Source organism: Rhipicephalus sanguineus, chromosome 4 (genome assembly GCF_013339695.2).
Source record: "Rhipicephalus sanguineus isolate Rsan-2018 chromosome 4, BIME_Rsan_1.4, whole genome shotgun sequence".
Lineage (NCBI taxonomy): Eukaryota > Metazoa > Arthropoda > Arachnida > Ixodida > Ixodidae > Rhipicephalus > Rhipicephalus sanguineus.
Window position 1 is genome coordinate 205,111,669 of NC_051179.1, and position 27,944 is coordinate 205,139,612.

Sequence of the window (27,944 nt, forward strand, 5' to 3'; positions counted from 1 at the left end):
CGTGGGTCGCCATCCTTCCATACGTGACCTTCGCGTACAACACGGCCGTACAAGAAACTACGCAGATGACGCCATACAAGTTGGTCTACGGACGGAGCCCGGCAACGACGCTCGACGCCATGCTACCCAACGTCACCAACGAAGAAAATCTCAATGCCGCCGCTTACTTCCAACGTGCCGAAGAAGCTCGACAGCTCACCCACCTGCGCATCAAGAACCAGCAGCACACAGACAGCCGTCGCTACAATCTTCGACGACGCTTCGTGGAATACCAGCCTGGCGACAGTGTTTGGGTCTGGACGCCGATACGCCGATGTGGGCTTAGCAAAAAACTCCTTCGGCGATACTTCGGGCCGTACAAGGTTCTTCGACGCCTTGGCGCTCTTGACTACGAGGTCATCCCAGACGGCATTACGAACTCCCAGCGACGCCGCACACGACCTGAAGTCGTCCATGTCGTGCGCCTTAAGCCGTTTTTTGCGCGTTAGAGAACCTGGGGACTCATTTTTTTTTTGTTATTGTAATTTATTTGTGTATGCACTTGTTTTTTTTTCCTTCTCTTTTCTATGCTCTTTCACAAGCATCGGGACGACGCTTTTTCAGAGGGGGGCAATGCCACGCCCACTTTTTGTCTTGTTTTGGTGTATTCAGGTTTGACCGTCAGGGACGGTTATCAACGCTCGACGCTGTCCGCGAAGCAGTGTTCGAGAAGCTTCTCGACTGTAGTAGATCGTCTTGTTAATATTGCGCCCCGCACGCGAATGTTCCAGCTTTGTCTAGAGATAACGCCGCCACCAGCGATATTGCTGGAAAGTTCGATAGCGCCTGTACAAAAGCCGACGCGCTTGACCGCTTGTCAGTTAATCGACGGTCGACGCTCTGTTCGCCGCTAACAGTGTACAGCGTGTATTGCTGTAGTCTGAGTTTCCATTTCACGGCCACAAGTTCGGCCAAATAAAGAGTTTCATCTTGACCACGCCAGCTGTTGTCTTTGTCAACGTCACGACCACGTGACAATAATCCAAAAAGGTTTCTTTTTTCGCTTCTGGCATCAAGTGTAAGCGTGCGTCTATTGTATTTCGTCTCTAAGAACGGAGGCACCAGCCGATCTACGTTTCTGCACCACTTTTTGCGTGTGTTTGTAATATTGGCAAGAAATATGATCTTTCTTAATCTCAACATGACCTGGCTGCACGTATCCATGGCTTTTGTTTTATGTATTATTAAATTTCTTGCTCAAGAACATGATCGCTAGCAGAGTGAACCACAGGCCAGCACACTCGATGGGAGGCCATGTGCGCACCTGACTGGTGCTTACCGCTGAAGTAGACAGGCAGTGGAATGTGAACCATGGCGGCAACCAGTGCGTATGTGTAAGGTTCAGGCATGCATCTGGACAGTTAGAAATGGAAGATGGCACCCAGAGAAGCTGATATGTCCTAGTCGATTGCAAGCTTGATAAGTCTGCTTTGGGGACGATAACTGATCGCGGTGCTACTGCCCCGTTAACAATGCAGTGAACATCGGCTCTCGAAATCAAACACCACTAGTCTGCAGAGCTTGTATGGGCGGCTTCGAGGAAAACTGGAGCTAGGAGCAGCACCAGTGTGCACTGTGAACAAGAGTCTCTATTCCTTTCAAATTGGCCATTAGAGCAGCTAGTCTATACCAATTCATGAAGCTGATTGTTCCTGTTGCAAAAACATGTCTGAATTGTCATGCATTGTGGCAGTTTGTAAATATTAAAGACATTCATACTTATTGTACCTTTATTTGTGGTTAATTCTTATTCTTATTGTCGGAGCACCTTATTCTTATTTGTCCTACTTTTTATTTGTGGACCTAATCTTTCTCAACTGCTTGGTGCTGCTATTCTGGAGTAGGTTGTTATGAGGCTGTTTTGATATTTAACATGCACAAATTGCAAGGAAGAAGTCCATTTGTGTTTGCATCATTCTGACAAGGTAGAAGTTGCGGGGAAGATGGAATCTTAAAGCGAAAAAAAAAATCCTTAGAACACCGTGTTGATGGAGCCAACGTTTTGACAAGTGGAAATGTCTTCTTCAAGGCGGCAACCTTGAACAGGACAAGTCCACTCGTCGAAATGTTGGCTCCCACGACGTACCGTACTCCAAAGATTTTTCATCGCTGCGTGATTCTTGCGAGTTATTCGTTTGGTCCTAGATGGTTGGTTGGTTTGCAAAGTGACTCAAGCTATTAGAGATGCCGCAGTGAAGGGCTCAGGATAATTTTGACCACCTGAGGTTCTTCGGCATGCACTGAAATAGCAGAGTACATGGGCATCTGGCATTTTGCCTTCATTGAAATACAACCACCGCGGCCGGTATCGAAACCACGCCTTTTGGGTGAGCAGCCAAGCACTGTAACCACTCTAAGCCACCGCGGTGTCGTTTAGTTCAAGTAGGCCCAGCAGACATGAATATTGGCAAGGTTGAGTCCAAGTCAGTTACAGTAAAATCTCGTTAATTCGGAATTTCGGTTAATTCGGACGCGGCGTCTGGTCCCGTCCAAAATGTCCATTGTTCTATGGCTGAGAACTCTCATTAATTCGGACAGATACGGCCGCGCTTCGGTTAATTCGAACTCACGACCGAGGTCGGGTCGAGACGGGGAAGCAGCAGCGGATACCGCCACGGCGCGGTTCGGATATAATTCGGATTCGCAGCCGAAATCGACGGCGCATCTGAACAACTTCGAGATCGGATCATGGCCTCCGAGATTTAAAACGAGGTAACGAGATCGGATTATGGCCTCCGAGATTTAAAACGAGCTTTGCATCTCGGAGGCACATACACAATGAAAGGCAGTGCATCGCTACTGTCATCAGCAACAGGCAACATGGCGACGGTCCGTCCGCGTTATCAACGTGATCAGCCAGCCACGAGTGGTGAATGATAAGAATAGCATAGAATATGGCATGAGGCATCGTTCCGCGATAGCACCCCTGGTGTTCCGCAACGTGCGCGGTGAAGCGTTGTGCAGGCCTGGCGTTCCGGACTTTCCGCACGCCTTTCTATGTACGAGCCGTGCAACATTTTCAACACTGATGAGACAGCGCTGTTCTTTAAGGCTCTGCCTGACAAGACGATCGTGTTTAAGGGGGACCCGTGCGTCGGCGGGAAACGGAGTAAAGAGCGGGTGACGGTTCTTCTGGCTACGAACATGACCGGCACAGTGTAGCTGCCGCTGCTGGTGATAGGAAAGGCTGCGAAGCCAAGATGTTTTAAGAACATTAAGCAGCTGCCTGTCGACTACCGCTTTAATAGAAAGGCTTGGATGACGGCCGAAATATTTCAAGCCTGGCTGCGTCAGCTAGACCGCCGCTTTGCGGCACAGTGTGCGCGGACAGCCACCTTCAGGAACTCGGCAAAATTGTGATTTCCTTGCACGTTGCCTCCGCGAAGCAAACCGCGATCACCGACTTCTTTAAGAAATAAAAGTCTGGTGTTGGCGGAAACATTTTTCTAGTGTTTTGATCGTACTCGCGATAATTCGAACCCTCGGTTAATTCGGACATTCTCTCTGGTCCCGTGAAGTCCGAATTAACGGGGTTTTACTGTATAATTAAAACCTGGTGCATGTCAGTCTGAGTAAATCAGGTTGACGAAAAAAACTAGAGAGTCTGAGTGTGCCCAAGGAAATACATTTTCTCAGTCAGCGAGTGTCATTGATTTTCGCAATCTCTGACTTATATTCCTTGCTGCTCCTTCACTTGCCTCATATCCACCTCAACTCACTCTCACATCCGACCTCTTCTTCCTTCACTGTGCAATCCCGTCAATGTCGGTGGCGCTACATAGCTCCTTCCCTAGAGAGCAGCATGGTCTGCGAACGAAATCAGCACTGCCAGGAAACTCTGCGGATTGAAGTAGTGTCCGCAGCGACGGGAACGGAGACATGTGGAAATGGACTGAGCCAGCCGACTGTGGGAGTCGTCTCACAGTAGGCTGGCTTCAGGCGCTCCAGTGCGATGGTGTCAGATTTGCCATGAACATCCACGACATATGTCGACTCGCGTTTCTCCAGTATTGGAAAGGGCCCGAGGTAGTGTGGGTGGAGAGCAGGCCGAATAGGTCCAAAGCGCACGAAAACGTGGGTTGCATTTGTCAGGTCGGATGTAATGTACGGTGTGCGTTCTGGAAGAGGATGTGTCGGACAGGGTTTAAGATCCCGGAAGAGGTCCCGAAGAAGGTGTACGTATTCGTGAGTGGACAGTGGACAGAGTTGCCGAGGGTGGTTCTGAGGAGAAGTCGCTGGGCAGACGGAGCGGAGCGCCGTAGACGAGCTCCGCGCTCGAGCACCCGAAGTCCGATTTCAAGGCGCACTGGATACCCAGAAGTACCAGTGGCAGATGTTGAACCCATTGCGATGGCGTGCCATGGGCAATCAGTGCTGCCTTGAGCTGTCGATGGAAGCGTTCCACGAGGCTATTGGTGTGGGGATGGTAAACAACCGTGCGAAGACAATGCGTGCCAAGGAAGCGTAGGAGTTCGTGAAAGAGGGCAGACCCGAATTGCTGTCCTCCATCAGTCACAATCTTGGTAGGGCATCCGAAGCGGGTAACCCATGTTGTGACAAATGCTGCTGCGACCGTTGCAGCAGACCTGTCTGGAAGCGGGGTCGCTTCTGGCCATAGAGTAAATCTGTCGACAGCTGTGAGCAGGTAGCGAAATCCATCGCACGGTGGTAGTGATCCAACGATCTTGATGTGAACAATGTCGAATCGATCGTCAGGTTGGAGAAACTGACGTGTTGGGGGAACAGGGTACCTGTGGACTTCGGCACGTTGGCAGGGTGTACATGCACGTACCCAGTCGCGTACGTCTGCGTTCATCCGGGGCCATACGTAGCGCGATGAAATAAGGCATTGCGAGGCACGAACGCCGGGGTGAGCGAGCTGGTGCAGCGTGTCGAAAAGCTGCTTGCGTAACGTCCTAGGGACAAATGGTCTGGGTGTGCCTGTAGAAGTGTCACAGACGAGGCTGGCGCCATCAAGCAGGATATCGTCCAATCGCAGTGCTGTTTTAGATGAGCGCAGTTGTATGAGCTCGGGATCATTAGCTTGGTGTGCTGCGAGCGTCTGCACATCGAATGGCGCAGGAGTTGCAGGTGCTGTCACGGCATCCACCCGGCTGAGAGCGTCAGCGGGTATGTTCTGGTCGCCACTGACGTGTCGGATGTCGGTGGAGAATTCCGATATAAACAAGAGATGGCGGATTTCTTGTGGCGTGCGCGTCGACGACTCTCTGCAAAGCGCATACGTCAACGGCTTGTGGCCCGTGAAAATTGTAAATGGTCGACCTTCGACGATATGGCAACAGTGTCGGATGGCAAGGTAAATTCCAAGTAACTCTCCACCGAAGGTGCTGTAACGAGCTTGTGTTGGGCTGAGTTTCTTGGAGAAAAAGGCTAATGGTTGCCATGAGTTGTCAACACGCTGCTGGAGAACCGCTCCCACAGCTGTGCTAGACGCATCACTCATTAGAGCTAGAGATGCCGTGGGGTTGGGGTGGGCAAGAAAGGTGGCGTTGGCGAGCGCGCCCTTGATCTTGATAAAGGCGTCTTCAGCAGTGGAGTCCCAAGGGAGCAAGGACGTCTTCTTCTTGCTGGTAAGCAGACAGTCCAAAGGCGCCACTATATCTGCACAGTTCTTGATAAATCGGTGGTAAAAGTTAACCATGCCGAGGAATTGCCACAGATTCGTGATCGTTGTGGGCCTAGGGAAGCTCTGGACTGCTTTGATTTTTGCTGAAAGTGGGCGGATGCCACTGGTGTCCAGGTGACGGCCCAGAAAGACCAAGCTAGTGACACCAAACTCGCTTTTCGAGGCGTTGATGACAATGCCGTGGTCAGATAGTCGTCGTAGCAGACAATGAGTAAATGCTCTTCCACAGATTTGATGGCCACCAACAAGTCGTCGACTTAGGCGAAAACAAAGGGTAGACCACGCGTGACTGTGTCAATGAAACGTTGAAAGGATTGAGCGGCATTCCTGAGACCGAACGGCATTCGCAAAAACTCAAAGAGTCCGAATGGTGTTGTAATAGCCGTCTTGGGTATGTCTGATTCAGCCATGGGAATTTGATGGTAGGCGCGGACAAGGTCAATCTTCGAAAAGATGTTGGCGCCGTGCAGAGCGGCAGTGAAATCCTGTATGTTGGGTAACGGGTACCGATCCGGAATTGTCTTAGTGTTCAGAGATCGGTAGTCTCCGCATGGCCTCCAGTCACCCGATTTCTTGGGCACCATGTGCAGTGGAGCTGCCCAGTTACTTACGGACGGGCGAATAATTCCCAATTCCAGCATATGTTCAAATTCTGCACGTGCAACCTTGAGTTTGTCCGGAGCAAGTCGACGTGGCCGGAAGAAAGCAGGAGGTCCGGCAGTAACGATGTGATGACGTACGTCGTGGCACACTAGTTATTTCCAATTAGGCGGTGCGGTGATGTCAGGGAATTCTCGTAGCAAAGCCGCGAAGGGTTCATTGGAAACCGTAGAACAAGAGAGGGCTAAATCTGTGGTTCCCGGCGCAGCAATGCCTTTCACAGAGAGGTAAGTGGTCGCGTCTAGGCGACGTTGTCGCTTGACGTCGACAATGAGGCCATGGTCGGTGAGGAAATCAGCACCAATAATGGCAGAAGGAACGTCGGCGACCATGAACAGCCAGCGGAACGGTCTTCGTAGTCCCAGGTTGAGTGTGAGCGACCGTTGTCAAAATACTAGATTCCGCGTTCCATTCACAGCTTGCAAGTACAGCATGGCAGTGGCGGTGCGATCCATTCGTGTAGCAGGTAGAATGCTCACCTGTGCGCCTGTGTCAATTAGGAAGCATTGCCCAGTGACCTTGTCATTGACATAGAAGAGGCGACATGGGGTGGGCCCGTGACCGCTCGTCGCTGCTAGCGGTCGGCCAGACGGTTTTCCGACCAGGTGCAAAGGAAGAGGCAGCGACGCGCGCGAGCGCCAGAACGGCGGTGGTACCAGCAGATGTCAGACTGCTGTGATTCACTGTTGCGCTGGCTCTCGATAGATGGGCAGCATCGATATGATGGAGAACGGCAACGTCGACGTGAAGGAGGAGAAGCGCTCCTACGTGTAGTGGCAACCAGAAGCTTCTCCAGTCTGTCGCATAACTCAGCAACGGGAAATGATGTTTATGCTGGCTCGGACCGTTTGTCAGTGAAGGGCTGACGGCGTGCGATGCTGAAGCCGGAATTGCAGCTGCAACCACTGGAAGTGGATTGGCAACTTCCATAACCTTGTCAGCCAATGTAGCGAACTCTGACAAATTCTGGGTTGAAGCAGTTGCCAGCACCATCTGGACTTGGGTGGGCAAGTGCTGAAGGAATAGCTCACGGACGAAGGTGCTGTCCGTGGTGGAAACGCGTGGGCCGAGCAGGTTAAGGAATCGACGCAGTACCTGGCTTGGCCATTGATTGACGAGTTGTTCGATGGAGAGTAGCTGCTGCAACCGTGTGCGTTCCGACATAGCCGTGCGGTCCAGTATAGCAGCCTTGATTACGTCGTAAGGCGACTCTGGTAGGTCGTGCGCGAACAAATGGAGAAGGTCGGAAATCTCATCGATGACGGCTGCTGGAAGCGCGTCGACCACGAGGAGGTACTTGCGAGTCTGGGACGTAATCCGCGAGAGTTCAAAACGGGCCTCTGCTTGGATCAGGCAGAAGTTGCTACTTGATCCAAACGTCCAGGTCACCAATTTGTGGAGCACGCATAAGGAAATGACTCGACATGTCCTTCTAGCGCCGAAGCCTAAAACCAACTAACTTTTTCTTTATTAGATGCGAAGCAGCTCTTTGACTAGCCTGTGTAACGCTGTCCCTCCGTGCGTCCGTACGAACGCGCCGCAACGCGCTCCCCTCGCCGCAGGTGTTGGAGCGGTTCCAAGTAGGTCACGCCGCAGCTGCGCGTTTACGTCACGCTCCCCTCGCAGTGTGCGCTGACGTCACTCTCTCCCTCGCCTGCCGCGTGCTCGCTGCAGCGCCCGCAGCTGCCGCCTCGTCCGTTCACCCGCAACACCTGCCGCTACCGCCGCTCGCTACACCGCCGACTTGTCGGTTCACGCGCAAAAATTAACACCATCTTCCCAAAGGGAACCCTGATGGGATGCGAAGCAGGAGCGTGGCACACGGGTGGCGTCACGGGTTGAACGGCGCTAACGCGCCAGCTCCAGTCCAGCGCCCGTGTCCACTCTGAAGAAACGACAAGACCTACGCCAGCCATCGCTTCAAACGAATCTTCCAGTGCTCACTGCAGCACCCGCCTTAGCGCCGTTCAACCCGTGACGCCACCTGTGCACAACGCTGCTGCTTCGCATCCCATCAGGGTTCCCTTTGGGAAGATGGTGTTAATTCTTTTTCTGTGCCCCTCGCGCCAGCCTTGCTGCCGCGCCGCACGAGGTCACGTCCGACATCTTCTTCCTTCACTGTCCAATCATGTCGATGTCGGTCCAATCCCATCGATGTGGCGCTACACGTCTACAGCCCTGGCCATATCCTGCAAAGTGCTGGCAGAGACTTCATGTTGACTTTGCATCAAAAGCCCAACACAACTTCCTGGTTTTGGTCGATGCGTATTCCAAGTGGATAGAAGTTTGGGTGATGTCTTCAATAACTGTATTGCAAACAATACCAGTGATGCTACCGAGGACTTCTGATTTGGAGAAATTTTTGAAGCAGCAAAATTTTCATGTTGGAGCACTTCGGAGCAGCAAAATAATCCATCTTGGAGCATTTTGGAGCAGCAAATTTCGCATCCTGGAGTACACTGGAGAAGCAAGTTACATTTACATTCAAGCACCTGAATAATTATTATGGGGCCTTTATGAAGAGCTAAAAATATTTCGATTCATTGCAAATCTCATGAAGAAACTCAACTCAGGAGCACTCCACATTTAATTCAATAATGCAAAAATAAGGGCGTCATGCACTTGAGTGTTCTCAAATAACCTATTCGACGTTTTTTTTTTTTTCGAAACTAGAAAATAAACAAAATACTGGACACTGAAAATTGTACTTTATGACATAGCACTCTAAATACATCTACGTAATTATCAGCAGAAGTGGTAGACAAACGCTGCGACATACAACAGTGCCTCAATGTTAAAGATTCACACTGTCGCCAACGCATTCTTCTAATACGACTCAAAGGCAAAGGCCGGCTTCTCTTTCTCGTCAATCGACTCTATTGCTGGGCGCAACATGACATCACTTAGCTTGGCTCAGAAAGCCTACTTCTTCCGACACTCCTTTCCCTCTCCCTGTGCTGTACCAAGAGCATTCTTGCAAGGCTCCCAGACCATCGCTTGCGCATGCGCCGGGTAGCCTGGAAGATGGAGATCTGCTTTAAAGGAGTACTGACACGATTTTGAGGCGCCCCAAAAGGGATATTTTCCATTTCCATGATGTGCACTATGAACGCTCTCCACACACCGGAGCCAGACAACTCGTATAAAATATTTTCCTCAGATTTTGGTCGGCCCCGCCACGGTGGTCTAGTGGTTATGGCGCTCGGCTGCTGACCCGAAGGTCGCGGGATCAAATCCCGGCCGCCGCGGCTGCATTTTCGATGGAGGCGAAAACGTTTGAGGCCCGTGTACTTAGATTTAGGTGCACGTTAAAGAACCCCAGGTGGTCGAAAATTCCGGAGCCCTCCACTACAGCGTCTCTCATAATCATATCATGGTTTTCGGACGTTAAACCCCAGATATTATTAAATTTTTCGTCACTCAGCATCTGCAAGCCAGACCCACCGCAGTGGACATTCACGACAAGTCAACACAGTTCACTGAGTTTGCGAAATTTGCGTCCTGCATGCAGCCCAAATCGCAGAAATCACTGTCAGAGTCTCTTGATGACAATTCGCTCGTCATTGTCTAAGCGGACCACGTGGCTGCAAACCGACAGCTGTTGCTAGTATGTCGCGAGTTGCAGTATTCCCGTGACGTCAGACTTGTGTTGACACGTCACTGCGAAGCCGCCCTCTCGATATTGAAACCGAAATTGCTGTTTTAAGGTAGCGGTATTCAAAATATGTTCAATGCATTCCCAAGCACTACGACACTCTTTTTAGGGCTCTCGACACCCATGTTTTTATTTAGAGCAACAACCCAAAAATATTTAAAATTCGTGTCCGTATTCCTTTAAGCCGACCATCGATGAAAGAGAAAAAGATGGCGATAGAAAGAAAGAGAAATAAAGGGAATGAATACAAAAAGATAGATATACAGAAAGACGTAGAAAGAGAGAAGAAAACAACAACGGGAAAACAAATAGAAAAAACAGAGAGCAAGCATGAAAGAGGGAAAAAGCAGAAAGAGAAAGGAAGCGATAAAAAGAGAGAAAGGCAAGAGAGAAAGAAAGCAACAGAAAAAACATAGACAAGAAACAGAGAGAAAGAAAAAAAAGAAAAAATACAGGGAAACATGGAAGGCCACCCAGCTCCACTCTTCCTTCAGGCTTGGCACAACTAGTGCAAAGCTGACATAAGTAATTTTTCTTTTTGTCCTTTATATGCATACACTCGATGGTTTTTTGGCGTTGCCGTCATTTTCCGTATAAAGTCCAAAGTGACGACATCAACTAAAACTTTTTGTTGGGCTAGTTGGTGCATATTAGAGCGGTGAATAAACGGCGTCAACGAAACAACGACAAGAAGAAGAGACAAGGACGTACGCCTACTAACAACTGGTTTTATTCGAGGTACACGGGGACATATATAGGCTCTACTCTTGTCAGCTCTGATCACATGGTAACCATAAAATCGATAAACGTTGTACGTGATGACGTATGTTTAACAAAAAATGGAATAGTGATTTGTGAAACGTGGTGTAAACAACTAAAGTAAAATGAACACGTGACAAAAAATGTATGACTAACAGAAAATTTCAATGCGCCGACATACTTCAACGAGCCAACATAGGAACACCCATTAACAGGCATTTCTTTTCCTTAATCCCGACCATGCGCAGTTGTCTCCAAATCAGGCGGGGGTTAACTAAGCGCTTCTAAAAACGATACCTCGCATTTATACAATGTTTTAGATGGATCACTAACACATTCCAGGTCCTTTTTCTTAATGAAGAAGGCCTCTTGCAGCTCGCGTGCTACGCTGTCATTACTTTTATCCAGCACCAAGGTGTCCTTTAAACGAGGAGAACATCCGCAGGCTTTACAATGGATGGCCAAATTGGACCCGGTCCCTTTATCAAGTGACCGCTCGTGCTCTCTCAACCGTTCGTTCAGGCAACGCCCCGTTTGTCCTATGTAGACCTTGTTGCATGTGAGCGGGATTTCATAAACGACACTTCCTTTGCACGTCACAAACGGTCTTACATGCTGGGTTCCGCAAGTAATCTTGCTTTTTTTACAATTATTAATCCGAGGGCACAGGGAGGCGAGCTTGAGAACACAACCGGCACATTGTACTTATTGGCGACTTTTTTTAGATTGTGGGCTACGCGGTGAGAGTAGCGTACCACTACAGGCCTTACTTTCCTGGTTTCTTCTGGTGTACTTTTTCCTGTCTTCTTACCTTTAATTTTCTGGAGGAGAGACTCCACTATTGCTGTTAGCACTGTCTGAGGATAGCCTGCCTTTTTTAGTCGTTCGATCTGGTGTCGAAAACTGCTTCCCATGCAAGGCTCGCAGGATTTCTTGATAGCCGATTCCAAAGCGACAGGCCCGCTACTGACAGCTGCGCAAACTAAAACAGAATTGCAGCTGCTCTGACCAGGAGGCATTCTTTTATAAACGAGATGACATTTGAAAAACGGCAAGTAAAATATTCGAATTGGGGTCCTAATACTCACGAGCTCAAAAGGGGAGGGTCTTTCAGGGGGTATTACCGCAAGAGCGATTACTAACCCGCATGCGATGGTGCAAGGAAATTACAAAAAACACCTCCGAATGAAGATCCATGGATGAAGTATATTTGATGAAAAGTGGCAACGCGTTCCCACCGTCCACGTGCTCTTCCATGGACGTGAAGCATGGAAAATTCGACATTGCTCCATATATCTGTTGCTAGTTTTCCCAGATTTCATTCCGCGATGTCCAAAAACAGAAGTGACAGACATTCGAGCGGCGCGCGTGTAGTTATTACTGAACATTTCTTCAATTACATGCCGTGCGACTCCTGCTGAAACGAGCTATCAGTAGCGTTTCTGCAACAGACGACATCCACCGATGAATCGCCGCCTCACTTTAACACTGCCAATTGGCCTAGGCGTCACGAGCTTCTGCGGAGGATGCATTTTGCCATCGAGCCGACTTGCACAAAGGTAGCTGCGTCAGCACCGATCATGGCATCATGGATCGGGACGCACGCGCGAGCGCTGTTTATTCAGTGGAATAATTCTTGGTCCATGGTTGTGATTTTGGCGGCCCCAAGATCAAGCTGCACATATTCTGTTGTGCCAGCGGTGCGATAGCCGATGACAGACACCCCCAAACCCGAGACTCTGGCACAGTTTGGCGCAATTTACATTGATTTTATCAGGATGGCGCAGTAAATTTAATTTGGTGCACTCTGACGCAGTTGCCGCAGCAGTGGAATCACTGCAATAGATGGCTACTGAGTGCCTCTTCAGCGTATGGTTTCCCGGAAGAAATTATTATCGATAATGGGCCACAGTTTACTTCACAGGGGTTTGCCAACTTTATGAAAAGAATAATATAAAGCACACAAAGACGCCGCCCTATCACGCAAGTTCTAATGGTGCTGCAGACTGCATAGTACAAACTAATAAACAAGTGCGACTGAAGGACTGAAGGAGGCGCTTGCTCAACCTGAAACGGGACAAAAAAAAATCGCTGCTGGAGAGAATAGATTTGTCCTACCGCAGTACACCGCATACGCTTACAGGTAAGACGCCAGCCAAGGTCTTCCTAAAGCAGCAGCCTAGAGTGAAGTTCCTGAAACAGGACTTTATGAGTGATATGGTGAAAAGTCCGCGTGAAAGTGAGGTCTGACACCAGAAGAGACCGTGAACATGTGTTTGTGGTGGGAGACAGGGTGTGAGTGAAGTCTGTGTGCGGCCAGATTTCTTCCTGGGAAGATGGCATAGTGACACAAGTGGTTAGCCCCGTGACTGATCTTGTGCGAGTAGTGGAACAAGTGTGATTTGTCGACAATGACCATTTGCGCCCATCATTCGCTTGCCCGGAAGCAGGTCTCCCGGCACTTATTCCTGCTGTTGACGCACCGCCAAGTGACCAAATGTTCGAGACACCCATTATGCCTACGACACTGCAACCACAAGACAGGAGACAAAGCAGTTTGTTGAGCCACAGACGCCGCAACAAGTCTGTTCACCACCACTACCCTCGAGCCCCACTGCAATGATATCGAGGATTCCCAGCTCTACTCTCCAGCCGCTTTTGCCACACAACTCCCCGCCAAGTGGACACCACAGCTGCAGATTCATCTACAGTGCCTCTGAGACAAAGTGGACAGGAGCATCATCAGCCAAACTGGTCGATGCATTCTGTCTGTAAGTGATGTGTGTCCTTATTTCTTTTTAATTTAGTGGGGAGGATAATATAGCGAAAGCAGAATAATCAGAACACTGGCCAGCGTCTGAGGTGCACACGGCACTTTGTGACGTCACTGTGGCTGGGGGTTATAAAGCTCGAACAGACTGACGCAGCAATAAATGCTTTTGTGTTCTGAAGCTGTGCACTGCGTCCGAGTTATTACAACGTACTCACACACATACACTTCTTTTTTTTTCTCTTTTCTTTTTAACGAAACTCAAGCTCAACTTTACTCAAACTCACAGGTACACACTAAGGTTCATACTCCCTCTACTCAGACTAATACCGTATATTGCCGATTATAAGTAGACATTTTTTTGTTTTCTTTTTTCATAAAATGACCTTTCAAAGTTCGGGGGTCAACCTATAATCGGAGTCGACCTATACGCGGAATCGTAAAGTCAACTTATCTGTGGGGTCCGACGAAAGGTTGTCGTCCTCGGATTTCCTGCTATTCGACGCAACAATAACATCAGCTGCAGAGGAAGCAGAGTCGCGGCAACAGCTATCTCCCAACGCATGCGCGCCGCTTCCGGAGCCGGACTGCGATCTGCCACGACGACCACGACGACCTCGAAACCACGCGAGGCGAAACTACAGAGGGCGTTTAAAAATCACCGCCGCGCGGCATTAATGCGAACTGCTTGGGAAACACGGTCTTGAAAGCAGCATTTCAAACCTTTGATAGAGGGCGAACGATGCTCTATGAATAAAGAGGAATTTATCTTGCGATGTGCCCTGCAGTTTTGTTTTCATACAATAGAAACGATTCGTTGACAAACCATTGGCGTTCCACAGAAAAGCTGGCAGCGCTGTGTGGGCTGGCAACACTTCGCGGGGAACTAAACCACATGACTTGACCAGTCACATACGCCCACAAGCGTCTTCGCGTCTTTTTGCCCTCACGCCTGTTCGCCATTTCTGCATTTCACTTCGCTTGCGAGCAGTGGTGTGCGCGATTTGCGATGCTGCCAAACGGACGCCAAGATGCCATCACTACGCCGGCAACAGTGCAGCGCTGCTTTCAAGAGGCAAGCGATCGTCTACGCAGAGTCGGAAAGCAACGTTGAAGCAGAGCGCAAGTTTGATGTGTCAGAAAAGTACGTGAGGGAATGGAGAAAACAAAGGACCAAGGTCTTCGCGTGCGCTGCTACACGCCTTCCTTTCGCGGACCGAAGTCTGGACGATACCCTGCCGTTGAGGAGGCGGTTCGAGATTGAGTTCACGACCAGAGAAGCAAGAGCCTGAATGTTTGCTACGATGATATTGAAGCAAAAGCACGTACTGTCGCAAAGGATATGTGCATCCTGCAAACCGAGTTCAAAGTATGCAAGAAATGGGTCACGAACTTTATGAAACGGAATGGCCTGAGCCTAAGATGACGCACAACTGTATGCCAAAGGTTGCCCGAAGCCTACGAAGAAAAACAGTGCGAGTTTCTTCGCTACGTGAGTGATCTGAAGGCGAAGCATTCATTCCTGCTGGGGCAAATCGGTCCGCAGGGCATTTTCCACGTGCGGCATCTCAGTACCACCGGCACCCGTTTCGACGGCGAGCAGCAGCAGTGGCTCACACGATGGCAATGACCGTGACTGCGTCCTTTTCTCAAGCGAAGACGAGTCGTAAGCAATGTTTCACAGGCAAATAAATGTTTCTTTGCATCACTCCCTCTTCTGAAAAACTTATTGGTGAGCTATGGCTGCAGCATCAGGCTGTGTTCGGAGTCAACTTTTTTTTCCCCTAGGAGGGGTTACAAGTTGGGGGGTCGACTTATAATAGGAGTCGACTTATAATCGGCAATATACGGTAAGTACTCATGCTCATACTTACATTTACTCACACTGAGGAACCCATCCACGTTAATAACACCTCTATTTTCACTCATGTGCACTCAATCACTTGCATTAACACTCAGCTTTCAACCATAGACACCCACAGCCATACTCACCTCATTCACACTCATACTCACATCCACTCACACCCGTGGGCACTCACATTCACACTCAGTTTTCACTCATACGCACCCATCATACTCCCATCAACTCACCTCACTGTCACAGATTCAGCTGGTTTCAGGTGACAGACTCAGTCAAGACCAGAGTATCAGCACAACACATGAAGCAAACACACGGCACACTCAAGAAATATACAAATCTACAGAAATACAAAAAACTGCAAACAAACTTTAAACTTGATACAAACTTCACTAATAATTAAACTGTCCTAAGTATAGTCTCTCAACGCTAGCCTTACATCTGCTGTCGCTTCGGGCCGACCTACTGCTTAGAGAAGACTTGGTTTGTTGCCAAAGTTCCAGTAAGCTGTCGTTCCTGTTCAGTCATCAGTCATAGCTCACGATGCCCTCGCCAATCTTGGAGTCCAGTTCAGGTTCAGGTCCGATATGTTGTCCATTGCCTCTGCGTGCAAGCCGTTGTATCGTTGACGCAAGTAGCCTTTAGACCCGTTAGGCCTCACGTCGTGTTTGGCTTTTTCGCCCAGTGTGTCATTCTACCGTTGACGTAGCACTCCAGGAATTGTCTTCGGCGGCTTGCTTCAGAAGAGGGCTTGCATGAGGGATGTCTGTACTTGCAGTGCACGGCCACTGCATCGTCAAAAAGCCTTGCTCGAACACCGTCACGTTCGCCGGCCACATTTCAGGACGCCCGGGCCAACGGCTACAGACCGAAACACCTGTCACTCCAGTCGCCAGTGCGTCTGCTGGCGATGCAACCTTCCAATGCTGATCCCACGCAGACAATGCCAGCTCACTCGTCCGCTTCTTCCTTTCCAGCTCGGTTCACGTGCCTTGAGCTCTCTAGAATTTTCCAAGCATGCGCTCATGCCGAACACCTGGCAAGCTTTGTTCTCCTCTTCTTTCTGCCGCCAAAAAACTTTTACTGATGACACTCATTCACATTCATACTAACATCCACTCACACTCGTGGGCACTCACTCGCATTCACACACAGTTTTCACTCATACGCACACACTGTCATACTTACATCTACTCGCCTCATTCCCATTCATACTCACATCCACTCACACTCATAAGCACTCACTCACATTCACACACAGTTTTCACTCATACGCACCCACTCTCATACTCACATCTACTCACCTCATTCCCATTCATACTCACATCCACTCACACTCGTAAGCACTCACTCACATTCATACACAGTTTTCGCTCATACGCACCCACTGTCATACTCACATCTACTCACCTCATTCCCATTCATACTCACATCCACTCACACTCAGAAGCACTCACTCACATTCACACACAGTTTTCACTCATACGCACCCACTCTCATACTCACATCTACTCACCTCATTCTCATTCATACTCACATCCACTCACCTCATTCCCATTCATACTCACATCCACTCACACTCGTAAGCACTCACTCACATTCACACACAGTTTTCACTCATACGCGCCCAATCTCATACTCACATCTACTCACCTCATTCCCATTCATACTCACATCCACTCACACTCATAAGCACTCACTCACATTCACACACAGTTTTCACTCATACGCACCCACTCTCATACTCACATCTACTCACCTCATTCCCATTCATACTCACATCCACTCACACTCGTAAGCACTCACTCACATTCATACACAGTTTTCGCTCATACGCACCCACTGTCATACTCACATCTACTCACCTCATTCCCATTCATACTCACATCCACTCACACTCATAAGCACTCACTCACATTCACACACAGTTTTCACTCATATGCACCCACTCTCATACTCACATCTACTCACCTCATTCCCATTCATACTCACATCCACTCACCTCATTCCCATTCATACTCACATCCCCTCACACTCGTAAGCACTCACTCACATTCACACACAGTTTTCACTCATACGCGCCCAATCTCATACTCACATCTACTCACCTCATTCCCATTCATACTCACATCCACTCACACTCATAAGCACTCACTCACATTCACACACAGTTTTCACTCATACGCACCCACTCTCATACTCACATCTACTCACCTCATTCCCATTCATACTCACATCCACTCACACTCGTAAGCACTCACTCACATTCATACACCGTTTTCGCTCATACGCACCCACTGTCATACTCACATCTACTCACCTCATTCCCATTCATACTCACATCCACTCACACTCATAAGCACTCACTCACATTCACACACAGTTTTCACTCATATGCACCCACTCTCATACTCACATCTACTCACCTCATTCCCATTCATACTCACATCCACTCACCTCATTCCCATTCATACTCACATCCCCTCACACTCGTAAGCACTCACTCACATTCACACACAGTTTTCACTCATACGCGCCCAATCTCATACTCACATCTACTCACCTCATTCCCATTCATACTCACATCCACTCACACTCATAAGCACTCACTCACATTCACACACAGTTTTCACTCATACGCACCCACTCTCATACTCACATCTACTCACCTCATTCCCATTCATACTCACATCCACTCACACTCGTAAGCACTCACTCACATTCATACACAGTTTTCGCTCATACGCACCCACTGTCATACTCACATCTACTCACCTCATTCCCATTCATACTCACATCCACTCACACTCATAAGCACTCACTCACATTCACACACAGTTTTCACTCATATGCACCCACTCTCATACTCACATCTACTCACCTCATTCCCATTCATACTCACATCCACTCACCTCATTCCCATTCATACTCACATCCCCTCACACTCGTAAGCACTCACTCACATTCACACACAGTTTTCACTCATACGCACCCAATCTCATACTCACATCTACTCACCTCATTCCCATTCATACTCACATCCACTCACACTCATAAGCACTCACTCACATTCACACACAGTTTTCACTCATACGCACCCACTCTCATACTCACATCTACTCACCTCATTCCCATTCATACTCACATCCACTCACACTCGTAAGCACTCACTCACATTCATACACAGTTTTCGCTCATACGCACCCACTGTCATACTCACATCTACTCACCTCATTCCCATTCATACTCACATCCACTCACACTCGTAAGCACTCACTCACATTCACACACAGTTTTCACTCATACGCGCCCAATCTCATACTCACATCTACTCACCTCATTCCCATTCATACTCACATCCACTCACACTTGTGGGCCCTCACTCACATTCACACACAGTTTTCACTCATACTCACTCACTGTCATACTCACATCCACTCACACTCGTAAGCACTCACTCACATTCATACACAGTTTTCGCTCATACGCACCCACTCTCATACTCACATCCACTCACCTCATTCCCATTCATACTCACATCCCCTCACACTCGTAAGCACTCACTCACATTCACACACAGTTTTCACTCATACGCGCCCAATCTCATACTCACATCTACTCACCTCATTCCCATTCATACTCACATCCACTCACACTTGTGGGCCCTCACTCACATTCACACACAGTTTTCACTCATACTCACTCACTGTCATACTCACATCCACTCACACTCGTAAGCACTCACTCACATTCACACACAGTTTTCATTCATACGCACCCACTGTCATACTCACATCTACTCACCTCATTCCCATTCATACTCACGTCCACTCACACTCGTAAGCACTCACTCACATTCATACACAGTTTTCGCTCATACGCACCCACTCTCATACTCACATCTACTCACCTCATTCCCATTCATACTCACATCCACTCACACTCGTAAGCACTCACTCACATTCACACACAGTTTTCATTCATACGCACCCACTGTCATACTCACATCTACTCACCTCATTCCCATTCATACTCACGTCCACTCACACTCGTAAGCACTCACTCACATTCATACACAGTTTTCACTCATACGCACCCACTGTCATACTCACATCTACTCGCCTCATTCCAATTCATGCCCACATCCACTCACACTCGTAAGCACTCACTCACATTCACACACAGTTTTCATTCATACGCACCCACTCTCATACTCACATCTACTCACCTCATTCCCATTCATACTCACATCCACTCACACTCGTAAGCACTCACTCACATTCATACACAGTTTTCGCTCATACGCACCCACTGTCATACTCACATCTACTCACCTCATTCCCATTCATACTCACATCCACTCACACTCGTAAGCACTCACTCACATTCACACACAGTTTTCACTCATACGCGCCCAATCTCATACTCACATCTACTCACCTCATTCCCATTCATACTCACATCCACTCACACTTGTGGGCCCTCACTCACATTCACACACAGTTTTCACTCATACTCACTCACTGTCATACTCACATCCACTCACACTCGTAAGCACTCACTCACATTCATACACAGTTTTCGCTCATACGCACCCACTCTCATACTCACATCCACTCACCTCATTCCCATTCATACTCACATCCCCTCACACTCGTAAGCACTCACTCACATTCACACACAGTTTTCACTCATACGCGCCCAATCTCATACTCACATCTACTCACCTCATTCCCATTCATACTCACATCCACTCACACTTGTGGGCCCTCACTCACATTCACACACAGTTTTCACTCATACTCACTCACTGTCATACTCACATCCACTCACACTCGTAAGCACTCACTCACATTCACACACAGTTTTCACTCATACGCACCCACTGTCATACTCACATCTACTCACCTCATTCCCATTCATACTAACATCCACTCACCCTCGTGGGCACTCTCGCATTCACACACAGTTTTCACTCATACGCACCCACTGTCATACTCACATCTACTCGCCTCATTCCAATTCATGCCCACATCCACTCACACTCGTAAGCACTCACTCACATTCACACACAGTTTTCATTCATACGCACCCACTGTCATACTCACATCTACTCACCTCATTCCCATTCATACTCACGTCCACTCACACTCGTAAGCACTCACTCACATTCACACCGTTTTCACTCATACGCACCCACTCTCATACTCACATCTACTCACCTCATTCCCATTCATACTCACATCCACTCACAAAAGCACTCACTCACATTCACACAGTTTTCACGGGGCCTCCAGACCAGAACAAAGCAGCACCTCTACCAGATGTCATGTGGTCATGACGCTGACGATAGCAGCAGTCGGCATGTTCAAGACAAATTTATTTGGGCAAACCTGTGCTCAGAAAATGAGAGGCAACGTGCAAGCGATTCACACTGTAAACCGATAGCTGCATGAACAGTTGTCGGCAGTCGAGTAATCAGATCAGGGGTAAAGCACATCAGCGTTTATACATACGGCATCGAAGATTCCAGGCTTATCACTGGTGACCACATTAGTTCCAGATTAATCTCCACTGTTCATGCTGCGCGATCAAGCTTATCAGAATAATCCAATACAATCGGGAATGTTCAACATTCCGGCGTGGTGCGCACAAGACAGCGGCTATATGTGCATGGCAATACTCGTGTCTACTCACACTTATCGGTACACACTTATCGGTACACACTTATCGGTACACACTCATGTTCATACTTATGGCTATTAACGCTCATGAGTACTCGCGCATACTCACACTCATGCCTTTCAAGTGAGTATGAGTGAGTGCGAGTGTGTGCACTCATGAGTGAGTGAGTGAGCATGTCAAGCTATGGTTTGCTACAACGTTGTGGCTTTGCAGGTTGTACTTGATCGTTTTAGCAAAGCATTATTTACGGACCACTGCGCACAGATGTAGCATTCCATGCCGTTCAAGAAACTACATCAAGTTTACATATTTTTTATAAGAACATCTTGCAAAGACGTGGTCAAGTCAGCTGTAAAAAAGATGGCGAAGCGATGTAGACGCACTGTCACACTCCTCTGACTCTGGTTTACACCCCCGGTCGACAATTTTTCATTGCAATAGCAATTACATGGACACTCTCGGCAGTTTTTTGCCGTTGCCGTTGTTCTGTAGAAAGTCCAAATCAATAATATCACCTACACATTCGTATGTTCTATGCACGAGTAAAAGGGCGCTAGCGCTCGGGACGAACTGGGCTAAAGCAGAGGTAAAACAACCCGGCCATTTCCGTCACTTAAAGGGCACATGCGATAACATGGCCCCAAGTGCGAGGTCCACGTGTCAGGGGACCCACATGGTTGGCAGTGGCCAGCGGAATGTTGTGCTCCAGCAAAAATCTGGTGAACAAGCACTCTGCACGGTCATCGTCACAATCTTCCCAGCTGCTCTTGCTTTTCTTGGCTGTGAAGGGCGTGGACATGCTTTTGCGGGATGTGAGCGATGATGTCCGACATGCCTCCGTGTGAAACGCCAAAATTCCAACTATAAACGACGTAGCGTGCATAATGCTTTCCAATTCGTGATTCTACAATGCAACCGAATTGAGTTGTGTACTGTTTCAGAAATACTTACAGGTACTTCTGCGGCTCCTTTCTTAAAGGGGAACTGACACAATATTTCGTGGCAGAGATAGCCCACGTGATCGATTCCGGTGAACATGCATATATCATCTGCAAAATACCAACAGCGAATATAGCTTGGAAGTTAATTTTAAATGAATTTTGAAGTCTGCATGAGCGATCGACAACTTCGCGCTACTGACACCCTCAAAGGGAACCCTTGGGAACTCCTACTTCCCTCACGTGACCACTCTGCAACAAGATATGATGTCGTCATAGCCGCCATGTTTTTTGCCGCGTTTTCCCCAGCAGCCTACTTCTCGGCGGCTGCTCGCGGACCGTGCGGAAGTGCGTCACAGTTCTGTGTGCTGACGTGATCGAGCGCTGCACCTGCTAGGTGATGATAGTTGCACCCGGAGGCTTGTCGTTTTTGAAATCGAAACCGACACAGGTCAGTAATGAGGAGCCTGTAATTATCTGTCGCGGGCTGCAGCAAACGATGTGCTGTGTTATGACTAACAGGCCCCCAGCAAGACATTGCAGCAAAAAAAAGCGAGGCCAAAATTTTTGTGTCGGAACCTCTTTAAAGCCTTGGTTGATGATAGGCCTACGCCACACTAATGCAGCTGACAATCGAGGCCGCTGAGGCCTCTATGTAGAGTAATTGACGAGAAGGACGATGACAGAAAGTCTAGTGTTGCTAGTTGTGGAACGCAGTGTATCTCCAGCTCAGCTGAGTGGTTGCATCAACAATGATGTGCGTGATGTGCAGTGTCAGAGGCTACGGTTTCAGGGCACTGACACTTCGCAAAAATCTGTGAGCTGGCATTCCTGCAGGAATTTTTTCACCGGAAAACTCTCCTTCACAGACTGTTTTTCTTAATCGCATTCAGAACATCGCATTCCAGCGAAAGCAGGCATGCACCACAACGGCTTTTCAAAACATACTGCAGGAATGTCATGCTTTATTGTAAGCTCCCTGGTGTAGAGAGAGGAAGAGAAAAACAAAACAAAAAATGAAATGGAGGAGTATTGAATAGAAATAGTCCTGCAGACCACTCGCCTTCCCCTAGTTCGGTCTCCTCCGCTCGCAGCCCGGACGGTAAACGCTTGCTGCCTTTTCCATAGTACAGGAGGGAGGATTTTATGGCCACACAATGCGCCCCCGTGTTCGATCAGATAAACGTGATTTTTTCGCACAATGATACGATCCCATACCCATGGTTGGCGTTCTTTGAAAATGCCAGCGCAAACGGTGGACGACGAGGGGTCTTCTTTGCATGTCGCATCTGCCTTCATTGTTCTGTGAGCAGCAAGTGCTCATCGTTTCTGTATCCCACGTCCTTATTCGCCCTGCACTATCTCGGCAATAAGGAAGGGCAAGTCGTGAGTACACTGTATCAAGAGTGTCCGCGAATGCACTCCGGCGTTGCCCGGCTGCGCCATAATCCCCGTTGGGGTGTTATAAATATGCATTACCCCCAAAAAATGCACTGCCAAGCGTTATTTCGCTGCACCTACTTAGGCTGTGTGTTCTGGCGCTACTGTCGCATCTCGAAAACGTGGATTGGACAGAGTTGTAATCTTTTACCACGTGGCCACACAACTTTGGCCATGCGGCCAGACAAACCAGTGGACGTGAATAGAAACGAGCCACAACTGAATTTCCCGAAGATCTTTCTGTTACAAATACAACTGGAAGAAATGGTTAAAATCCGGAAGTTTCCCGGGTAATCCGAGAGACTTGGCAGGTATGGTGTTTATCACTCGATACAGTACAGTTATTTCCATAAATAGATTATGCACACTTTCAGGGAAAAAACAAACGTTTGTTTTCGCTGTTGGGGCACAATCTTGTATACAATTTGCAATAAAGCATGCCATCGCACGCACGGGATTGGTTGAGGCTCGTGGGATGATCAGACGTGAGAACAGCAACCAGAAAAGGCAGTGCTGTCAATCATTTTGCTGTCTGTTAGGCAAAGAACGGGTGCAGAACAGAGTGAGACACCGTTCCGTTTGATACAGCAGATACAGAACGCTCTCCAGACGATTTCAATTGGATCCAAACATAAGTGCCCGGGCCGGACAATGAAATTAGCCTGCTTTGTGCCTGGGTTAATCCAATCCCACTCCGGTAGTTTGCGAAAATGGCGACCAGCCCCCCCCCCCCCCCCCCCCCCCCACTGAATGTCTCTGAAATTGCGGTACCACCTGGCGCCCAATCAAGACATTAACACAAAGAGGTTCATAAAGTCATTGTGCTCTTCAATTTCAAGCTTTGAAAAACAATGCCTCCCAATACTGATAGTTTTTGTTATAATTCTATACTTCTTCATGTGCTGAAAACAGTTCTGAATTCCCTCAGCTCGCCTATTAGCTGTTTGCTCTCCCGTGACGTTGCACTCCATTGTCACAGAACGTGTACAAGATCGCACCCTTGGAAAAAACATGATCCATGATTTGGTAATGCCAAATCTGGAACACAAGTGCAGAGCAATGCATACCTCAGCAGTTGAATTTGTTCAGGCTTCACTTCAATCTCACAGTCAGACAAACTTTCTGCAACCAGTTATACATACAGAAGAATGAAGCGAGTTTTAATTGAAAATAACTTCATATCATTTTGTTTAAAGCTCGGTAAACAAGCGCCACCAATCTCAAGAACAATATCCATCCCAAACAGATCTGAAGCCTGTACTTCCCATCATTCCCATGGTGGTTGAAGCATTGATCAAGGAGCCACGCAGAGACACTAGCGCCAAATTTCCCTCTAGGTTTAATAGTACGAAACTCTATGCATCCCTCCTTCGTTTTCACGATACCAAAAGTTAAAGAATATAAATTCACTTAAAAGCACAAATTTGTCTCCTATTTTTGTTTAAACATTCATTAAATTGTATGTATATAGGGGACAACGGTTCAAGTTTCTCCACCAATGCCAGCGCTTGCCATTCCGCTACCAGAGAAAGCGAATAACGTAATCCAAGCGGTGCGACCCCTCTACACCCCTCGCTTCCCTATCTGCTGCCCCGCGCTGCACGTGCAGCGGCTTTATTTTTTGTGTGTGTGTTTATAATACGGTGAACTACAAGTATGAGAAGTGAAAAGAGTGGAAGCAGTGTGAAGCAAAGAGCGAAAACCACTGCTCTTCCCGAGTACTGGCTGCGAACACTTGCTTTGCCGCATCGTGCTGTGATCGTTTCTCTGTTCGATGTTACCCTGTTAATTTTTGGATAATGAAAAGGAAGAAGAAAAATCTGGCAGATCCACGCATGGGGGGAATCGATTTTATGCGAAGCAGTCAGTGAGGAGCTGCCTATGCCCCATCTTTTTCTCCTCTTTTTGTTCGTTTGTTTGGAGGCAGACATGACGAGCTGGATCGACACCTTTATGGACATCAGTTGTGGTTCATAGTATCGTATCATATCATAGTAGTTGCGGACATATCAAGGGCTTGCCAGGCACGTTGACTTCCCTAGTGCCTAAAGGGTAGCTCACAGTGCAATGTTAACCCGTTAATCGTGTTCATCATAAACTCACATTCTCCTATACAAATTTTGGTATATACAGAAGACTCCCAGTAAACGGAAATCTCTTAAACGGAACTGCTGCTTAAACGGAACAACTTCTTCAAACACGATCGGTTTCATACTTGGATTCTGCACCCCTGTCCATCTCTCAGTAAACGGAACTCTTGTTAAACGGAATACATTTTCTTGGTCCCTTCAGGTTCCGTTTACTGAGAGTCTACTGTACTAAGTTAAGGAGACGACCATGAAAGCGGACCACGGGCGGACGGGTGTACAGACGGGTGGACGGACGGTTGGATGGATGAATGGACGGACCTCTACCCCTTAAAATAAACTGGTGGGTTTTTGGTCAGAACAGAGAATCGAACCCAGTACCTACCGCACTGGAAAAGAATACTCAACCATGTAGCCATCACTACGGTATTAAAAAGAGGATGACATTATTGTTACGCCTGGCAGTCCCATGCCGCCAACTTCAAACAGGGTGGGTGCCCTCCCAAGCGACTACTATGTCCTTCTTTGTGCCGAGCACCAGGCCGGAGCGGTGCTAGTACCTATTGTACCGGTAGGCACCCGGCGACAGCAATTCTCTGCCTCCCACAGCAGCAGCGGATGCTCCACTATTTCACCAAGGCTGTGGTGGGTTAAGGTGCACAAGGGGGTCTTTACAGAACTTTATGGGGCACCTTTTGAGATGAGTACCTGTGAACAACAGAGCACCAGGTCGGTGTACTCCTCTACCCCTTAAAAAAAACTGGTGGGTTTCCGACAGAACACGGAATCGAACCTGGTACCTACCGTATTGGAAGTGGATGCTCTACCACGTAGCCACCACAGCATGTGTGGAGTGGAGCAGCGAACATGTAGGGTTTACTGTCAGCACCACTGAAACAGTCTACATGACGTTGCCGTCACGTGATATCGGCCTGCTTCGTTGCTCACGTTTCCCCATCTTTTTTGGTAGTATTTAAAATTGTGAACATAAATTGCGTAATTGCAAATCAGTTCTGCGGATTCCCGCAAGGTGGCGAAAGAGTTAAGAAAGAGAAAATAGACAACCACCCGTTTGCAGCACGATGCCACAAGGAAATCCATACGGATTTCCTTGTGGCTTCGTGCTGCAAACGGGTGGTTGTCTATTTTCCCTTTCATAAATTGCATAATGTTAACTGGTGTCACAATCGTGCACATGCCACATGTTATCTTGAGCCTTTTACACAAGATAGGAAGATTACCATAGAAGATTCTAGGCACTACACTTCTTTAGAAGACACGTAGATGGACAGAGCTTCTATGGAAACTACCACTGGGGTCACCATTATGGTCCCACATGATGAGATAGCAAGCCCAGGTCAAATTGCCCAGTGAAGGCTGGTTTCAGGAAGAAAATTACAGTAGCTTGGTGCCGCAGAAATGCATTGGCACTTAGGTGAAAATCAGGGCAACCAAGCGGTCAAACTAAGCAGAGTTGAACCGACAGAAGAAAACTGCATCAACGTTCAACTGTACAAAGCACTTCAACTAAGACAGCAGCCCAGTTTTCACACACAATTTAAAAATGCATCAGCAATGAGACACAATAAATCTGTCAGGAACGTCTCCCTTCATGTAGCCACATCATAAACTTCTTATGGAGAAATGATTTTTAAAAAAATACACTACATAAAATCTGTCGTCTTCAAAAAGACAAGTTTTAAAAACGACGTCAACAAAAAAACTACAGAAGAATCAATATAGATCCTCAAAAGAAAAGAAATCAATGTCTATGTCTTACTTGAAAGGGACCTTTTAGGTTCTATTGTAAACAATTGTCCAATAAAAGCTGGGGCAGCACAGGATGTTGAATGGGCAGAGGGTGATGTTCTATTATCATTGGGTGACTGGAGGTCACTATGTCACTTAGCACCCCATGGTGGCAGGGAGGAAGAGGGCAGAAGAAAATGTTGGGAGGTCAGAGTCGCCCCTTAATAAAAGATATTAACCCTTACCAGCTGTGAAGTCAACACCTGCCAATTCTGCTGTTGCCAGAAATTCATCCAAGTCATTCTGCTCAGTGATGCTAGTGACGTTGGCCCGGCCCCAGTCGTAGCCATCATTCAGCTCCGTCGTATGCAGTGCCGACTACACAGAGAAAACAGGGTATTGTAGTGATACAGTGGCAGTACACCATGTGTTTTAGCAATTTCAACAGCAATACACTAACAATACTGTGCACAGTCAGCATACCATGTGCTATGAATTGTGGGGTCTTGAAATGAGCCGCTCTCGGAACACACGGACACAGTTCATGCTGTCGAGCAACGAAACACGCGTACATTTATTAACTGCTTTTACAACGGCAAGCTCGCCAGCCAAATCTAATACACAACTAGTAACTTGCTAAATAACCAGATACATAAT

General features: G+C 48.0%; 1 protein-coding gene across 1 annotated transcript in view; it reads right to left on the reverse strand.

Annotated features, from left to right (window-relative positions):
- The window catches only part of LOC125758182 (large subunit GTPase 1 homolog), a gene marked incomplete in the record, with an annotated part of 595,829 nt that overhangs the window by 494,412 nt on the left and 73,473 nt on the right, over positions 1-27,944 (reverse strand). The window contains 1 exon segment of the mRNA XM_049415032.1: positions 27,533-27,665. Within this exon segment, the coding sequence (XP_049270989.1) occupies positions 27,533-27,665 (133 nt within the window).